At 37.4% G+C, this 19,586-nt stretch overlaps 3 protein-coding genes and 1 long non-coding RNA gene across 5 annotated transcripts; 1 reads left to right on the forward strand and 3 right to left on the reverse strand.

The window, feature by feature from the left end:
- Window positions 1–3,358: 3,358 nt before the first annotated feature.
- Window positions 3,359–5,275, reverse strand: LOC113668826 (uncharacterized). Its single transcript, XM_027184785.2, has one exon. The coding sequence runs from the start codon at window positions 4,740–4,742 to the stop codon at window positions 3,813–3,815; it is 930 nt and encodes a 309-aa protein (XP_027040586.2). The 5' UTR covers window positions 4,743–5,275; the 3' UTR covers window positions 3,359–3,812.
- A 1,840-nt stretch (window positions 5,276–7,115) lies between these two features.
- On the reverse strand, window positions 7,116–8,228 carry LOC149050128 (uncharacterized). Its single transcript, XR_016183633.1, has 3 exons — window positions 8,161–8,228; window positions 7,424–7,528; window positions 7,116–7,207 (listed from the first exon to the last, which is right to left on the reverse strand). It is a non-coding gene; the product is annotated as an uncharacterized LOC149050128 (long non-coding RNA).
- Window positions 8,229–8,905: 677 nt separating this feature from the next.
- LOC149050129 (adenosine receptor A3-like) lies at window positions 8,906–11,015 on the reverse strand. Its single transcript, XM_089196304.1, has one exon. It carries the CDS (start codon window positions 10,859–10,861, stop codon window positions 10,229–10,231), a length of 633 nt encoding a protein of 210 aa, XP_089052430.1. The 5' UTR covers window positions 10,862–11,015; the 3' UTR covers window positions 8,906–10,228.
- A 4,422-nt stretch (window positions 11,016–15,437) lies between these two features.
- Window positions 15,438–19,539, forward strand: LOC113668815 (potassium channel subfamily K member 9-like). Of its 2 annotated transcripts, XM_089196303.1 has the most exons (3): window positions 15,438–16,150; window positions 16,504–16,879; window positions 18,494–19,539. In XM_089196303.1, the coding sequence occupies exons 2-3, from the start codon at window positions 16,591–16,593 to the stop codon at window positions 19,156–19,158; spliced, it is 954 nt and encodes a 317-aa protein (XP_089052429.1). In that variant the 5' UTR covers window positions 15,438–16,150; window positions 16,504–16,590; the 3' UTR covers window positions 19,159–19,539. The 2 variants fall into 2 exon arrangements, with proteins under 2 accessions (XP_089052429.1, XP_027040574.2); XM_027184773.2 differs by having other exon boundaries at window positions 15,438–16,879.
- Window positions 19,540–19,586: the final 47 nt, after the last annotated feature.

The following is a 19,586-nucleotide window of genomic DNA, read 5'->3' on the forward strand; positions in this document are numbered from 1 at the left end:
TATCAAGGTCTAACTGTTTTCAAAATTTTTAGCAATGAGAATTGCATTTGGAGGATCCTAGAATGTTCAAAATTATTGAAACAAAGATGTGTTAAAATAATATATTTTTTCCTTTTCCTGAGAACAGCTAAGGATCTTGGTTTGATGAGAACGCTGGCAAAATCTCAATTCCTTTCAGCTCAGAAACCATACCCGTAATGTCATATCCTGACATTCTACGAATGATTGGATTTTAAAATTACAACTACCTGCATCTTGAAACTAAACACGAAAACAAAGTGCTGCTTCTCGAGAAACAAGACATGCACAGGGCCGACATCGAGCCGGAACAAGAAAAACGTTTGTGTCAACGCGGTATTTTTCGCTTGTTTTTGTTGTTGTTTTTGTTTTCTCTTTTTGGCGGCAAACGTATGACCATTGCCTAACTTTCAGCGGCTGCAAAATGTGGAAGGTGAGTGGTGTTGCCGTCATGGTCGTTCGTTTCCCCTCGTGGTGCTACATCAATCTTTTGAGATATTTACTTTTAACGAAGTTTCCAAGAAGTTTGCTGATGTTTCCGCTACTAAATTTAGAGTTTGAAGAGAAGTTATAATTTGAAAGAACATCGTTGATCGGAGGTAAGATGCAACGGGGTTTGTATGCAGTTGTGAACATTTTCACTACCTAAACATTGTAATGACAAGTACGCATCCTTATCGGAGATTGAGGAACACCAAAAATGATAGTTTTGCATTTACTCAAGCTTTAGATTTTATGACACAGACAAGGTGACCATCCAGCAGTTGATTAATGTTACATCTCTAGCTATTTGAGTGCGTTCTCGAGCGGAGAGAGTTGAATATTTCAAGACCACAACATGTTTTCTTGGTCAGCTATTACGTAGCTACATGTAAGTCACGTGGTTGGGTCTCGGTCAATTTAAATGTAGACAAAAGCATCAAATGATAATGATTTTTATATATTTAAGAGGAAAGTCATGCGTATTAACTACAGTTTGGAGTCATTCACAATGAAACAACGAGTAGATTGAATAGCAAATTGTTTTCGCGAGAGCTATCTGGGCCACGGTCGTCGTCCTTTGACTTCGGTAGATATTATGAGCCTCGGCCTTGACAATGATTGCTACCATGCTGAGCATAATCCAGACCTTATCATGTATCAGAAGTACATATTAACTTACACAATAGAAAATGAAAACTTTGCCAAGAGAATAGGGGATGAATAAACGTATGTTTGGAAATCCAAGAAATCGATAAACGATGATTAAGCATTCTGAAGATCGTTGCTGATCGTTTTAAGAGGCAGAGTGATGAGAAAATAAATCATTTAAACGGATCAATGTTTTGCCCAGTAACATTTGATATTGGCAAAGAGGCATTTGCTCCGTTGCTGGATGTTCCTAGTCATGTCAACATTTCTCAGATTTATTTTTACTTCCGACAACCGAAGTTGTAGCTACCAGGGTAAAAATTCGTAAAATCAGCGGTTCTGAGGGGAAAGCCACTTATTGATAAGGAGTTTTCTCTGGTCTGCCAGATGCTCCCACATATTCTCAATCTTTGGGTGAGTTGTTCCTCTCTTGAGAACTGCACTAAAAGCCTTGCCTTCAACCCGCCATGTTTTTGTTTGACCAAGCGAATGTCTTTGGAACAAATCTGAAGAAGACGGTTTCTTCGTGACTGACGCACTCGTGGGTTTCAATCGTTTTTCAAAATTTCCTTTCACTTTGTCCGCCGAATGTATTTCTAATAACCAATTAGCCTCGGGTCTTAGAAATTCGTCACTTTCTTCAAAGCTTGTCGATGAACAGCGTGTCGCGCCAGGTTTCTGCAGTGGTAAGACAGCGACTGTGTTACTCCGTGACAGAATATGTTTCGGAACAATCCAAGATCCTCTTCGCTGAAAGACAGCTCCACGTGACGAAGTGCAACTTTCCCTTTGAATGTATTCCTCTTTTTCTCTCGAATTGCCTGGAAATATTTTGCCATTTTGGAAACTTTCCTTGGAGAGAGAAATGCTCAGGTATTTTTCATCCTCTTTGAAGCTTCTTACACGGTTTCTTTCGCTATCTTGAAACGTTCCTTGCTTAAAACGAGTCTTCTTTAGAGAAAGTAAAATTTCCTTCATTTGCGGGGAAATTGGGAGTTTATCCATGAAGAAACGTTCGGATGTACAACAAATTCCTCAGTCGTTGGTGAAGGGTATTTTGCAGGTTATTAAATGTTTATTTAACCAAGACTAATCAAATCTTAATGAGATCTTTAAGTATCTTAAAGTCTGTTTGCATAACATCAAAAGTGAGTATAAAAGTTTTTTTCACTATAGATTAATTTGGACATCGCCGTTTTTATGGGAAAGGACTACCTCAGTTTCTTTGGGTCGCATAGATACCGCGTTTTCTCTCTTTCATCCTCGTCAAGAAGCGTTTCATTGAAAAGGCTTTCTTTATTATTTGATATTCAACAGGAAAATTAGCCTTTATGTGCGGCATTTCATTGAAAAATTGCTGACTGAAATTAGTTTACATAGCGAGTCTTAGCAGGTTTTTTTAGCCGAAGACTTTTATCCTGCATTTTCTATCACCTGTCTGCTTCAAGTTTTATAAACTTTTGTTTTCAACGAAAAGATAGACCAGCGAGGTTGGGAGAAAATCGATGCACCTGCATACATATTACAACTAACGTGCTCTAGGACTTGGGTATTAAAAAGCGCGTACGCACGATAAATTTTCACCACTTAACGCCGCTTCCAAGGATGATGTGATCCTCATTACTGGCCAATTTGTCAGCCTATGTTATATAAACAAAGTTTACGCTCGTTAAGTAAAGAGACTTGATGATTTCATATGATTTTCATAATAATTTTTCTCAAATCATTTATTTCATTTAGACAAAGTGCAATTTTCTCAGAAGAACACTTCAAAAACGTGAAGAAGCGGACACGATATTAAACACAGCTTGCAAATTGTTCTTATCGTTTTTAATTTTGAACATATCTTCGCAAGTTACTATATGAAAAGCCACTCAATGTCGTAATAAAGAGTTTTCTGTCCAATGCCCCGTCGCATTGTGCATTCCTTTACTGAATCACATAAATACACGGAATGGGATAGCGATTTAACATTTGATCACGGAAGGGGGCTTCAACTGTCACTTTCCAGCACAATAAGTGGAAAGTTTTATAATTGAATTGTCTAGTGTAACCATATTTGGGCAAGCCGTGTAAATTTAGTCATTTAAACAATGTGTGGTGCCAACATTTTTTAACTTCGACACTAGAGAACTTACACAATATTGGTAAATTTTCTTATATTGCTTCGATTTGCTTTGGGTTGTGTAAAGGAATCTTGTCTAATTCATTCATTTCAGGTCTTTTATTTCTTTATGTTATGCCATTATGGAAGGACAAAGATTATGCCTCTCTACATCTCACTCGGTGGATGACCTACAACACTTCAGGTGTCGGTAAATGGAGTAAATGATAAAGATTATAATGTATTTATGTAGCGCATTCTCCATATGAATATGCTCTAATGTGCTGTGCGCCACTTTGTGGGAGACGTCGTTTGCCAGACTGCATTGAACAGCTTGCAATATTAGTAAGTTGAAGTAAAAATCATATAGGTGTCAATGAACATTCTTACACTTGCCAGTTATTCATCAAAAGGTTAAAAACTGCATAGTAATTGAAGCTTATTATAAGTCTTTTTCTATCGCGCTGGAAGACAAGTTTTCCTAAACTAAGTTCATCGTTGACGTCTCTGGCATCATAAGATAAATATGTGGTTCTATACCAAATTATGTTTCAGTTACCTACCCACCAACTGCACTGAAATAATTGAATAGAGGAAGTAAAATAGCGATAATTTTGAATCTAATTTCTTTGATTTTCCAGCAATACAGAATGGGATTTAGAAAAGAATTGAAATATATTGCAATCGCGCTTAAATGAAGTGCAAAACGGTTTGATTCATTGATTCCAGAAATAAATATTGCGAGCAGGCAAGCAAAGTGTGGTGTGTAGCACAGGATAACTACGCCATAAATCCACAACATGTTATTTACAGTTTTCTTGTATTGAGCCATGTTTAGATCGATTGCGGGCTCGGGGTCTGTCTGTTGTCGAATTTGTGCAGTATGTTGACGAAAACCACAATAAATCCTTAGATAGCAAAGTGATGTAGTGAAACAACAACCGAACATTCCGATTGCCCCGAAAAACATATTGAACGATACACTCAAAAACCAACTTGCCGTCCAAATTGCTGCGAGGATCCACTCAAAAGCAAGAATGAAAACAACTCGTCTAAGTTTCATTACTTGTCTGTAGCTTAATCGAAGACGGAAGGCGAGATATCGGTCAATGGCAATTGTGGTTATAACCTCAAGCGAAACGGCACCAATAAAGGTTGATGTTCGCCCATATGTAATAGCTAAAGCGCAGTAATACTCGGGTATTTCGAAAATAACCGTCATGTAGTCAGCTGTAAACAATGGAAGAACGACCAATCCAACGAAAAGATCCGTCAGAGCTAAACTGCACAACAGGGCTTTTGACGGAGGATGTAAAGACTGGCACTTGCGAAGAACCAGTAGAATTACAATATTGCCGACTGTTGACAAAATGGAGAAGATGATGATGACAACACAGGCAAAAATGTAGACAGTTTTTGGAAAATTTTTAGCTGCAGGATAATAATAGTTGCTTGTGGGACTACAATATGTTTGAAAGGTCCCCTCCATTTAAAGGCAGAGATCGGTGTAAAGTATTTCCTTTCACCAGACGATCGATCGAAAGCCTGATCAATATAGATCTAGGGCACCCGTGATAAGGTGAATTCCTTTTATAACGATAAATTTAGACTGGAAGGTAACAATCTGTGAATCTAATGAGCAGAAATTGAGGCCGGCCTTTCTTGCATGCGCTGTTTCAAATCTTTGATAGGCATACTTAGATGATACTTCTGTGAGATTTCTGCACTTGATTCCTACTGCGAGTGATTGTTAACGAAAACATCTGTCGCGTAGTAAAGAGTTGTCAGTTGTTGACGATAAAGAATACAAATATTGTGAATTCATAACCTTTTAGTTCCGTCAAGTTCACAGGTTTCTTTGTTCTGTGTTCATTTTGTACGCGTATGAATATGAAGAGTGAAAAAGGTTGTTATATTTTCTACTCTTAATTCCTGAGGAGTATTGCCAACATATGGCTATACACAATAGGCTTTTTTTTAATATACAGGCGGAAGAATATTAATTAAAATATGTCAATTGAAGTTTAACCCTTTGCGTACCAAGTGGCCATATATGGCCACTTAAATACAGACCCCATTCGGGCGGCCTGAAAAGAGCACTTTGAGGGGCTGGAAACTAATACTACATTTCAATGTAAATTACATAAAGTCGTTAATTAGTTTTTTCGAGGATTTCTTCCATCGAGCTTGTTTTTGGGCGAATTTTGAGGCTTTTTGTGATTTGGACGTTTTGAACGGGGAGATTTAAAAATGGCGGCTCTTGAAGGTGATGCTGAACTACATTTCGACGATCAAAACAATGTTGAAATTCAATTTATCGACGAAGAAGACTTGCCTTTAGCGAATTTCATCGAGCATCGAGCCTCTGATGAGGAATTTTACTCTGGTGCATCGGAATCAAGCTCTGACGATTCTAGCGAAGAGTTGGAAGAGGAAGATCACACTGACAACGAAGTGGAATTGGATGAGGAAGATTGGTCTAGAGAAATTGGACGCAGAGTAGATATTGAGTTTAGTAAAAGTAAATTTTTAATGCACTTCCCAAATATATATAGTTTTATAGGGTTTTGTTGTAAAGAGCAGGCTTGACAAGCATTCTTGTATAATGTACTCATTTTTGTGACAAATAAATACCACCCCCCTTGGTATACAAAGGGTTAATAACACAACTACAAAGACGTAGATGCTTAGGGATAAAAGCTTTGTCAAAATTATATTTGAGTAAAGCTTTGATTTAAATTTTAAAAAATCAAGCAAATCAGTACGCATTTTAATTGGTTTTGGTGTTTTAAGATTTCTTTCACGACTACTGCAGAATATCATTAAGTTTCTCACTGGGAGATATGTCCTGATACAGAATTGATTAGATACATCAGAGTAGTTTAGCCGTATAGTACTGCTGATATTGTTGAACAGCTATCACACTGGGTAACTTGATTATGAAGAGAAATGCTAACATTCTGCTGATGCGAGAAAGAAGCCAGACACATCTTGATCACCTTACGAAACTATTATTATCAATATCAACCTAGAGGCTTCCACAGCCAGAAATATTTCTAATTACCTCTTTGCTAGCTCCAAAATTCAATTTTTTCATTTCAGATTTAAATGGTTCTGCTGCTTCAATATTTGACTTGAACGACTGAAATTGCGAACCGCTTGCAGTGCCTGTCGCAGGACAGCAATAAATGATTGACATTGCCTATTAGAAGGTGAAATACTGTCCATTGAAAAGATGTCTCTTATTGTGTAGCAAACTCCTGCTTTAGTCCTTTTTCAATGGAACTGATTTACCTATTTTATGAATGCAGGCGAAAAAAATTGAAATGGTGGTTGTATTATCTCATTTTAAGATCAGTGCGTCTACCTTTTTTTTGTTATGATGAAACCAATTTCATCCTGTCAACACTTAAAAGGTCCTTTTTTTTCACCGCTATAGTGAGGTGAAAGCATCCTTTAAAAGTAATGAAAACCCTGATACCGAATCTTGTGTAGTCTGACATTGACAAAATTATCAAAAATTCAATTTATTTATCAGAGAAAAGTCGAGAGGGGGTGAAGGTGGGTAAGATTTTCGAAGAATTTAACTAATTGCATTTGACAGGTGATCAAAAAGAAACTGCCAGTCGATTTTTATGGTAATCCAAAACTACATCAATTTGTTATTCAGCTTTCAACTTGATTTTGACGCTGTTTAAGTCAAAGAAAACGAACGGAATCACCTGTCAAATTTTCCGGCGTGTTCCCTTGTTTAAAGGACGTTATTAAATTTTTAGCACGAAGCTGAAGTAAACAACGAATTTTTTTTACTTGACAAGCGCACAAAAGGAAACTTTTTTGAGTAAATGCCATTTAATTGTTGAAATCTTCATGAACAAACCGGTGATGAAATATGACACTGCTCTAGTCTCTGCCACCCTGCTGCATATCATTTGATCGAAGATTGCATGCGACCTTTAAAAGAGCAATAAATTTAACTTTTAGTTCTTTGATCTTCCAGCAATAAAGAATCGGATTTAAAACAGAATTGATATAGACTGTTGTGGCCACGAACTGCCATGCAAAACGAGTAAAATCATTAAGTCCGGTGACAACTACTGCAAGGGATGATAACAAAGATGGCATGTAGCACAAAAGAAAGAGCCAAAAGATCCACAATGAATTGCTCACAGTTTTTTTGTATTGAACCACATTGAAGTCAGTCCCTGGTCCATTGGAGTTTAATTTGTCGGATGATGAATTTGCGCAACGTGAAGCCTGATGCCGTGATTGATACTAAAAATAGAAAAAAGATATGATGAGACAGATTATATGCATGGCAATTGTACCAGACAATAAATTGATGGATCCATTTAGAAACCAGGAACCTGCATAGACTGCGGCGATGATCCTCTCTAAAACTAAAATAAAAACAACCCGTCCAAAGTTCACGACTTGTCTGTATCTCAGCCGGAGACGCAGAGCGAGATATCGATCAATGGCGACGGTGGCTATGTTCTCTAGCGAAACAGCACCAATGAAGGTCGATATCCTGGCATATGTGATAGCCACAGTACAGTAATATCTGGGTTTTTCTAAAATGATCATCGTATAGTATACTACGAAGAGCGGAACTACTACCACTCCAACAAAGAGCTCCGTCAAAGCTAAACTACATAACAGAACTTTTGATGGAGAATGTAGAGACTGGCATTTGCGAAGAGCCAAAAGAATTAAAAAGTTTCCAACTATTAATGCAAGTAAAGTGATCGTGCTAAGAACGCAAGCAACGATGTACACAGCTTTTGGAAATCTTAGCGCGGCTGGGTAGTAGTGAGGGCTCGTATAGCTGCAGAATGGTCCAAATGACCTTTCTATCAATAAATCTTGCCGCCAATCAAGTAGAAATGAAGACAAAGATCTTTTACCAGTTTCTTAAAGGAGTCTAAGCCATTTGGTATATCTAAAATCATGAACAGTAAACATGTGGACCTCGTGTCAGAATCCCACAAATGATATTGACTTGATTTATTTTAGTTAGAATTAAATGGTTTGTCAAGTGCTTTCCTTGCAAACTTCTGACTTTATCAAGTCTTTATTGACGCTTTCATGCAGAAATGACAAGTCAATGTCAAATGATTGTCTTTTAATTGCACAGCAGTCTAAAGCAAAAAGATCTGCCTCCAAAGCCAATATGAAGAGAACTGAGTAGCTCAACAACTTTGGTTGGAGTGTTTCCGTTTTTTGTTCTGTCTTTGTTGTCATAGCTTCAACACTAGATCAGTAATGTTTTAGAGATAAAAAAAATTTATTGTGTCTGCAGACGGCGAAAACACTTCAGCGACGTAACTTGTGTCTTTTTAACTACCCTTGTTTTTAAGAAAATCGTTTAAGAGCAACATTCAGATACGAAAATCAGACCTGATTTTTCAGATTATATGACTAATGATTTCCCCGCTTCAATGAACCAGAGATATACACAATTCCTTATTATGTTTACAAAGCCCGACAAGTTAAGCGATTAAACGAGGTTAATTTATTTCAAAAGATTAGTACAACAGCTTTCCTGTACATTTGCAACGAGGTGGAAAAAGGATCCTGAATATTTTGCTAGGACTGTAAGAAGCCTTTTTTGAGGAAGTGCTTCCGACAAGTCGTGGAGCAGCTCTCGCCTTAGGATCAACTGACCTCGTTCGAGGAATACTAAAAATGTATTAATGAACCACAAATAGATGAAGACGCCGAAAACATCTAATTTACTCTATGAATATCGCAGGGGCTCTTGATAATTTTCAAAATGCAGGCGATACCTCTGTATTTCCTGCAATTTCGGTCAATATATCCCTTCTGTCAATCGGTCAGACCAGGTAAAGGTAAGAAGAGAAACACCAACAAACTCCAGAATATTGCAAAATGAGAAATGTCTAGCTCAGCTCGTTTTTTTAGACCCTTTGATATTCATCTGCACGTTTTAACACTGATAAATAACTACAGTAACAACACATTTACATTTCCATATGATCAAGTTAACTTTGTAGCAAAGTGCAACCGCACATGTAATGTTATTGATGCACGCCATGTGTCTGTTCTGTAATATATCACAGATGACGTAAAATTTGATGAGAAAAAACTTAGATGATAATCGTTTATTTAGTGTTCGAAGTCTCTTTTTAATTGTATTGAAGCCCAAAAACCTTCTGAGAAAAGTGAAAATAAAATGGTAGTTGCAGCGCAATATTTACAATTGGTATTAACACCACTTTAAGCACAATGGTCTACTTAAATGATTTATTACCCTGCAATATCCTCAGTATTTCATAGAGCTGGATTTATGATGGTAGCAATTGCAATAAAAAGCCCTACAATTCCGATATTGCAGGTTACTATAGACCACGTCGCCATTGGTGGTTTTCTACGCGTTAGTCTTTTTAAACAAGAAGCACTATAGGGAATGCAGGAGTTTGCACTCACAAAAGTATTCACAGCACATGTAGTTCTGCTGTTAATTGCAGACCACTATTTATATTACTTAAAACTACTTTAATTCCTACTTCGATTCCTCAAGGGGACTCAGAATTTTTTCTTTGTCTCGCGCTTGTGACAAGACGAAAAAACATTTTTCTCTACTTTACATCATGTTATGATATTGTTTTCTGAGAAACTTTTTAAAGTTTTACACCTATTTGCTTCGCTGGAATTTGCCACAGTTTGCTCTCAGATAGTTTAGAGTTTCGTTACTTTCGTGTACCCCTTCCTAGTGTAAACAGAGAACCTTAACACTAGTAACATTTTCCTTGAAAATTGTTCTTCTGAAGATTATGCAGCCTTCTAGATTAAATGAAATATGTAAACCTTTGTCACCCTACCGTACATAATTTGGTTGACAGTGGCAATTATCTATTTTCTCTCCAGCAACATAGAATCAGATGGACGTTAAAAATGGGTGATGCATATCACATTCAATATAGTGCAACAATTCGTTAAACCTTTTCCACCTCACTGCATCCTGTTGAATTGAAAGTTGGATAAAGCTCGAAAGAGAACAGTAACTCTATCCTTTAGTTCTTTGATCTTCCAGCAATATAGAATCGTATTTAGCATAGAATTGAAATAAACTGCTATGGTCCCAAATTGTAACCCAAAACGCGTAGAATCATCAAGCCGTTTAACAACTAATACAACAGACATTAACAAGGATGGTGCGTAGCACATAGCGAAGACTCCAAAGATCCATAGGGAATTGTTCACAGTTTTTTTGTATTGAACCACATTGAAGTCACTCCCTGCTCCAGTGGAGTTAGTCTGATGATGAATTTGTGCAAAATGTCGGCGAATACTCCGATATATGCATATATAGTAAAGAGCTATTAAGAAAAAATTAATAAACAGAGCAAATGCCCCGGAAAGTAAGTTAATCGATCCATTTAGAAACCTGGAACCTGCAAAAATTGCTGCGATAATCCATTCTAAAACCAAAATTAAAAGAACCCGTCCAAGTTTCATGACTTGTCGGTATCTCAGGCGGAGACACAAAGCGAGATATCGATCAACGGCGATGATGGCTATGTTCTCAAGCAAAACAGCGCCAATGAAGGTCGATATCCTCTCGCATGTAATAACCACCTGCATCACAGAAATGTTGAGGTATTTCTAGAATAATCATAATGTTTTTAGTTACAAGAAGTGGAATAACAACCACTCCAACAAACAGATCTGCCAGAGCAGTTAGAAATGTTGAGGTATTTCTAGAATAATCATAATGTTTTTAGTTACAAGAAGTGGAATAACAACCACTCCAACAAACAGATCTGCCAGAGCAGTTAGAAATGTTGAGGTATTTCTAGAATAATCATAATGATTTTAGTTACAAGAAGTGGAATGACAACCACTCCAACAAACAGAACTGCCAGAGCAGTGAGAAATGTTGAGGTATTTCTAGAATAATCATAATGATTTTAGTTACAAGAAGTGGAATGACAACCACTCCAACAAACAGAACTGCCAGAGCAGTGAGAAATGTTGAGGTATTTCTAGAATAATCATAATGTTTTTAGTTACAAGAAGTGGAATGACAACCACTCCAACAAACAGATCTGCCAGAGCAGTTAGAAATGTTGAGGTATTTCTAGAATAATCATAATGTTTTTAGTTACAAGAAGTGGAATAACAACCACTCCAACAAACAGATCTGCCAGAGCAGTGAGAAATGTTGAGGTATTTCTAGAATAATCATAATGTTTTTAGTTACAAGTGGAATAACAACCACTCCAACAAACAGATCTGCCAGAGCAGTTAGAAATGTTGAGGTATTTCTAGAATAATCATAATGTTTTTAGTTACAAGAAGTGGAATAACAACCACTCCAACAAACAGATCTGCCAGAGCAGTTAGAAATGTTGAGGTATTTCTAGAATAATCATAATGTTTTTAGTTACAAGAAGTGGAATAACAACCACTCCAACTAACAGATCTGCCAGAGCAGTTAGAAATGTTGAGGTATTTCTAGAATAATCATAATGTTTTTGGTTACAAGAAGTGGAATGACAACCACTCCAACTAACAGAACTGCCAGAGCTAAAGAACACAATAAGTATTTCGATGGAGAATGTTCAGAATGGCATTGACTAGGCAGTGGTGATATGAAATATAGCAGAAGAGGAAAAAGCCTTGCTCCCTCGCTTATCTCAAAAAGTAAGCTAAAGAGAATTATAACGAACCTAACGTTTTCTTGATAGGCCTTAATCAGTGGTTCGTGTAAGAGTTGTGGACAGTCTGCTCAGCGTTTTCTCACTGCTCTTTGCAAGCTGCTTCGTTGAAATAAGTTTCCACTTACATTTTGGTATGGAAATGACGAGTGAATGTTAAAAATTTGCATTTCAAAAACTAATAGCAGTCATGAGCAAAAGCATCTGCCTCTTAGAAACAACCACGAATTGTTGAAACACGGAGAGTTGGTGAGGTAAATTTAGGCTTTTTACGCCCCTTTAGTTGATTATACGTGTGCCGTTTTCTTGTTTATTCCCTGTTCTGAAGGCTTTATTTGAAAAACTAATTCATTCATGCATTACGTCATTCCGTAAAAAGGCGAAAAAACTACTTCGATCAATTTTTCATCCCTCAAGGAACCGTTGGACTGAAAATGTAATTAAATTTCATTTCAAAGACACAATTGTAAAACGTCACCTGCTACATTTTCAGAATCAGCTGGTTGAAGTTTTGCCCGTCCTGATCGATAAGTGTCTTTTGGAAAATGATGAACGGGGATTGAAATTTTTTATGACATTTGTAGAAGCCAACAATCCCACCTATTATATCTTGGATTAAGTTTTCGTAAAATCTCAGCGACATTTTAACATTCATAGCCTGGGCAGGGCGCCCACTAAATGTGGTGGTTTTCAATATGTTCCTGTAAATAATTACTGTCAGCACCATGGTAACACAAAATGAGCTAAGGAAATAACCCTGGAATGGAGAAATAGTGAATTTAAACGGAGATACAAGAAGAGCTCTATTATATTTACAAATCTAGAGATCTTACTAGATCAAGATATAAGTAAGTTTACTTTGGAAATTCAATTAAAATAACTACGTTAGTCTTGACGGCAAATACCTTCAAAAACCGTTCCTCGTTGATATGGATGGAGACTCGAAGTACTTGTGGCTCAGTACGTTTTCAGAAATTTTTTAGAATTGGCGCAGAATGACAAATAGTGGAAATCTTCTACTAAAATGTCCAACCAGAAAGAACTTTCCATCTCCGAGTGCGGCTGATTGCGACTGATTTCATTGGCACTGTAAACGCCAGGCCAAATTAACAGCCTTCAGTCATGTCGATCTTTGGGCCGCCTGTTAAGCCACAGGGTAGTACAATCTAAAGCCTTACCACAATTGTTTTCTATTATGAAAATAATGCTACTGTCATACACAGTGCTGTATATGATATGGAGTGGTTGGACATTCGTCGAAGGTATTCACTTCTGGGTTGTAACCTTTACCGCAGTAGGGTTCGTTGGTAACGTACCACTCTCACATCGACAAGAAATGGCCACCCCTTCTTTGAACTCCAAAAATTCATTTAATTCCGTTAACTCGCCTTCCTTTTTTTTTTTTTTTTTTTTTCATAAGCACAGCTTTTTTACATTTTTATTTTGATTGGCTTGTGCATTGTCTCAAGTGTATCAGACTCCATAACGAAGGTCTTGGAAGAAAGAGGATTGTTACCTCGGTGTTCCACGTGTTTTCCTCGCAAAAACAAGAATCACGTTTAAAGTGAGAAATGCGACATTCTTGATAGGGAAGAGGCCGATAATACATTTATAGACTTAGAAAATTATGGATCCCGGCAGGAGATATTATAATCATTGGTTGTGTGCAATCATTCTGCTAAGTTGAAACGCGCTAGGGCTCATCTTGTAAGAAAAAACGGAAAACGTAAGGATAGACAACATATAAAGTCCAAGTAAAAAGGAGCCTCACGAACTGTGTACGAAGGAAGAGAAGATGTATTAAGTAACCATGATACTGGTTCATTTGACTAAATCATTATCCACACTTCAAACCTGTAATTCCAACAATTGTGAGTGATTCTGAGTGTTACGACCTGCCGGTATCTCAAGCGTCGACGAAAAGCCAATTATCTATCGACGGCAATTACCACCATGATCAGTTGGAAACCGCTTCAATGAAGCTTGATGTTATTTCGTATGTGACAGCGATAACACAGTCCTTTCCACGCATTTTCAAGATTATCATAATGTAGTAGGCTGTAAAGAGAAGAAGAACCACAAACCTGCGGGAAGATCTCCCAAAGCTAGATTGTAAAAAAAGCTTTTTACAGAAAGTGTGGATACCTGGCACTTGGGAAGAGTGTTAAGAATCACAATTTAACCATCAGCTGTAAAAAAAGGAGCAGTTTGTGGGTAATTTCGAGAAATTCTGCGGAGGTAGATCCCTTGTGCCCTCCATAAGTCGAGACAGGTTGCTTTTCTTAGAACATCTTTGTCAAGTGTCACCAATGAAACGTTCTGATTTGACGATTGTCAGTCAACCGAGGAAATTACCTAAATGCAATTCAGCTATTGCACCTCAAATTTAAAATTGTTTATGAATCCAACGGTAGTATAAAGGCGGTATCCCTTCACACCTCAGTACAGTTTGTGTCCGACTACAAAAATCTCCCTTTCATCGTGCATCTATAATATGGTATTTGTTACTACCTATTTGATTTTTTCTCATCTTCTTGTGTTGGTTATGCAACGAACCTCAGGAAGCTTATTGCATGCTGTGACCTAAGCAACTCGATCGAGGACACCCGCCAGCTTGAAGCGACTGGTGATGTTCAATAATGAATGGAAATGTAACGAATAATAAATATTTCGACACTCTTTAAGGTGTATAATTTGATCCTCAAAATGATCCCTTTTCTCACGGGATCTCTTCCTAATAAGACGCATATAAAGGCAAGTTTTAACCAATTTCCTACTATAGACTGGTACACTGAAATATTAATGGTATGCCGTTAAGGCCGTTGGCAGACTTATGTCATGTTAGCAGGTGTTTCTCTGTTTTGACTCAATAAATTCCCCTTCAGACAGGAATAGTACAGTGAGTCAAGATGTGTATGACCAAGAGATCATAAGTGAGGATATAACTGATGTCCCTCTATCGTCTACTTGTGAAGCATGGTTGTCATCATAATCAGATTCAATAAAAATCTACCTTTTCAAGGTAGAACACCTTTAAAGATCCTCTAAATATTCATAGTCAAACTCCTGAAGAAAACAGGTAGGTGCTAACAATGGGTAATAACTAAAATTAAAGCTCTTAAATTTGTTAGAAAAGCTAAAGGAAAGCTCAAGATTAGACTTGATAAAAGCTTTCTTTGAATTACTTTGAATACAGTTGAGGATACTGAATGTGAGTTTGTGGTTTGATACTTGCATCGTATTTCTTCTCATGGGTATGTCGTCGTGTATTACCTGACTCATTCAGGGTAATCAAAACAATATTTGCTTGCCAGTTTCCACAGGAAACTGATCCACTTACGATAAGTGCTTTACTTGATACCCAAATAAAATAAGTAACTCATCATCGCAACTAATATTCCTAAAACGTTTTCCTTGTACGACAATCCTTAGTCCGCCAGTTTTAATTTTTCAGTGGGGTTTCTACCCCATATTGTGGTTAATCAGATTGCTGGCTGACATCAACATCATTGCCCTCAGTAAGTTCATAGTTTTAGGCATAACATTTGGGATTTTACATTATTTAAGACTCGTAGCTTAGAACAAGAGGAAATTTGAAAAAGCGAAAACCTTGAGTTAAAACTAACATATTATAAAATCGCAAAAAGTCTTTTCATTACGCCTGCAAGGTACTCTCGTAAGTTCAAATCATTGGATTACATTGATTTGGGAAATCCCGCGGTCTAATCACAGGCGGCCCAAGCTCACGTCTCGAGAAAAAACCAACGATTATTCATGAATGCATCACGCGTTGTGTGACTCGGTGTTGGCGATTTCTGCTGTTTTAAGCTTGCTTTACCATCACTGTTATTCCTGTCAAAAGTTGGGACTTATGCATTTTAGGGTAACACAAGCTAAGTGATTCCAACCAATCAAATGCTATACAGTGGCCATACATTTGCAGTCTGATGCAAAGGTCTCGTAATTTCACCGACAGGTTCGAGGCGATAAATGATTAATTCGACCAGAGACAGGAGACTACCAAACAAAAGATCTGTCTTGCAGAGCAATGAAAGGCATACTGAATTCCACGGATTGAAAGCGTAATGTTTCAACCACCATCATTTTACTTCGTTTTCTATATATCATGTTACCAAGTGAAGAACAACAGCTTCTTTATACGGATTACGCTGAATGCCAGTTGAATGTAGTTCATTTATGAATAGAAAATGAAGTAAGTTTTTAAAACCACCAAAGAAGGTAATGGTGCTCAGTAGTTTGAATATTGGCATATTAGCTTTTTAAGAGTTTTGAAACCTCCTCTTGTGCTCAAATTTTGGTTAGTTCAATTTACAGAGTACATATGCATTATGCTCTTGAACTGAAATAGATACAGCAGTGTTACGAAGGTTTGACAAGTTTTAAAATATTCCGTGTTCATGGAATTGAGCACAGGTAGGGCTTGAAACGGAGGTCATAAACTATTCCAAAAAAATAGCCGTTGGCCGACAGTGCCTTCGTGTTTCCAGCACTGCTGCTACATGTTTGACTAGTGCATTCTACTTTCGATATTTTCCTAAATTTCAGCGCTACGTGTATCCTTCTTTGTGGTCGAAATACTCCTCTCAAAATTCAAAACAAGAAAGCAGCTAATAAGAGGCAATTTTCCTGAGGATGGATATGTTGACAAAATTAGTTCTTCTTCGAGCTGCTGGCGTCCTACTGTGGATCTTATTAAGTGCGTGGGTGTTCCATGAAGTGGAGTACACAGAAAAAAATGAAGCTGAAGAAAAGTATCGGTTGTTAGTCTCTTTGTACGTTTTCATGAACTCTAAATGTAACGTCAGTACGGAGGAGTTTGATAACTTTACCAAACAAGCGCACGAGGCATTGAGTGAGCCCAAACCAGAATGGACCTACGTGGCTTCATTTGATTTCGTTTTCCAAGCGTTAACTACAATTGGTAAGGCCACATGAAATACATTATACATTTCCTTACCTAAATAGACCTATGAAAGAGAAAGACGTTATCTGGTAGCTTTCTAATTTATCTAAACCCCAGATTCCCAAATGATATTTGAATATTAATGCGGGCTTTTCAGGTGAAATTTATCTCAGTTTTTTTTTTTATTCGAAATACCGTAACGAATGAATATCATTTTAAGTCAGTTATTACCCACATAACTTAATAACTGAATATCTTTCAGTGAAAATAGGTTTGAAACAATTTCGGTGAGCGATGTACTCTGTAACTTCGCTGCCACCCTTTCAATGACTTGATTCAAATATTGACATGAAAATTGGAAGCATTAACAGCCAAGATTTGACAAAATTGTTTCTATAAATTTTCTATTTTTCTTACAAAAAAGTTGGAGACGCATTTCCCACATACTGTATTAACTTTGTTAATAATTGAATTAATAATGGTAACTCTAAGAGGTTGAGACAATGAAAACCACAGTGCGTTATTGGACTACACTTCTGCCGGTTTCAGTTCGACCTGATTTTCATGTGCACTTAGCTAAATGGAAATAATTTCATTTCTGTCTTGGTGGATTTCAATCTTCCAAAGAAATATAGTCACTGGCTCCTGTGATAAAGATGGTTTAATTACACGAAGCACAAGTGAAGTTTATAGGAGTGAGTTAGGGTGCACTTTGGTAAATTTGTTTAAAAAAAAGAAGTTTATAAACCTTATATCCAACGACTGTTCAGTTATCATATTGTGAAGTGATTCAAATAATTACTACATAAACAAACTAGAAGTCCAGGTAACTCAAATCATCGTAACCGAAGGTATAGTATACTACGCTAGTTTTGGTATCGTGTAACGAAGTCTAAGCTGTTAAAAAAAAAATAGAATTCAAATCCTCGAAACACAACTCAAGAACATTAACTTAGAATTCTTTGAATCAGCATCCATCATTCCACCACATAACTGATGGCAGCTTGAAAAACATTTCAGTAATGCATTTTCAACTTCTTAGTACGCATGTTGACAAAAAATGCTTCACCAAGTAAGCAGCAGTTTCAGTATTATAGCGGAGCTCGCAGAGCGTAGCCCCATAATTATACAAAATAGTAATAACCCATCGAGCCGAAAAAATTTGGATGTACGACCGTACAAGGTGCTACTTTTAACATGCGTGGTCAACTGTACCGCGGGCACGCCAACGCCACGGCTTTGTCCAGTAGTCCAGTGGTTAGTGCACTGGGTTCCGAGTCGGACGACCCGGGTTCTAGTCCTGGCCGGGGCAAGGCGTTGTGCCCTTTAGACGTGCGGAGAAAAAAATGCGAGCTCCTCTTTTAGGCTTGGCTAAATCTATATATTATCTTTAAGTCTGAAGTCTTAATCCTTTAAACCCTAAGAGTGACTGGCATCAAATATTTCCCTACATTATCACCTCTGAATCACACGATGAGGTTATGAAAATAAAGGAAATGAATTTTGATTGGTATGCAAATTCTCCTTGTCAGTACCTTGGGAAATGTATTAAGAACAGTATGGAGAATATGGATACTGATGTTAGGGTGTAAAGGGTTAATTCCCAAATTTCGTTCTAATTTCATTGTTCAGGATACGGATACATCACTCCTCAAACACCCTCTGGTCAGGTGCTGTGTATTTTTGTCTGTTTCATCGGGATTCCAATGACTTTGCTCATGTTGAAATCTATTGGAGAACTTATTTCAAGGAGCGTTGAAACGATCGTCACGAAGGTGGAAAAAAGACTACTGAAAAGAGAGGAACCAAAACACGTTAAAACAAAGAGTGCCATAATACTGTTTTCTATAATGACAATGATACTACTGTCCTACACAATGATGCTTAATATCGTAATTAGTTGGACATACGTTGAAGGAATTTATTTCTGGTTTGTAACCTTTACTACGATTGGCTTCGGTGACTACATACCACACAGACAAGAAATGGCCACCCCCTCTTTGAACTCCAAAAATTCTCCTAACAACGAATCACTTAACACACCTTCTATGTTCTTTATCGGCATCACTTATTACACCTCAACTTTGATTGGCCTCTGCATCGTGTCAAGTGTACTGGACTCCATCGTGAAGGTTCTGGAAGAAAGGAGATTGCGGCCTCGGTGCTCCACATGTGTCCCTCGAAAAAACAAGAACCACGTTGGAAGTGACAAATGCGACATTCCTGATAAGGAAGAGGCCGAAAATACATTTATAGAATTGGAAAATTATGGGCTCCAAAAGGAGATATCACAGTAATTCACAATAACACTGGTTAGCAAATTTTGGTTGTGTGCAATCATTCGTCTTAGTTTAGAATGCACAGGAGTCCATCTAGTGAGAAAAAGGGAAAACGCGATGATAAGGAACCTCTGAAGTCCATGTAAGAGGAGCTGCACTGACTGTGTACGAAGGAGGAGAAGATGTGTCAAGTATCCATAATAATCAATCTGACTAGATAACCTTCCGCACGGTTCTATTCGGGAATGTACCCGATCGTTAACTTGAAAAAGTTGAACCCAGTGTTCATATCCTTTTGCTTAGATTCATTTCCTTATTCAAAATGAGTTAAATGTTTAACAATATAATAATATGTTATATAACATATAACATCATATGAGTATAACATATCCAATAATATGTTTGACCAGTTTCTGTGGGTAAACTTAATTGACTTATTTGCTCAC

This window comes from Pocillopora damicornis, chromosome 2 (genome assembly GCF_964200805.1).
Source record: "Pocillopora damicornis chromosome 2, jaPocDami1.2, whole genome shotgun sequence".
Taxonomy (NCBI): Eukaryota; Metazoa; Cnidaria; class Anthozoa; order Scleractinia; family Pocilloporidae; genus Pocillopora; species Pocillopora damicornis.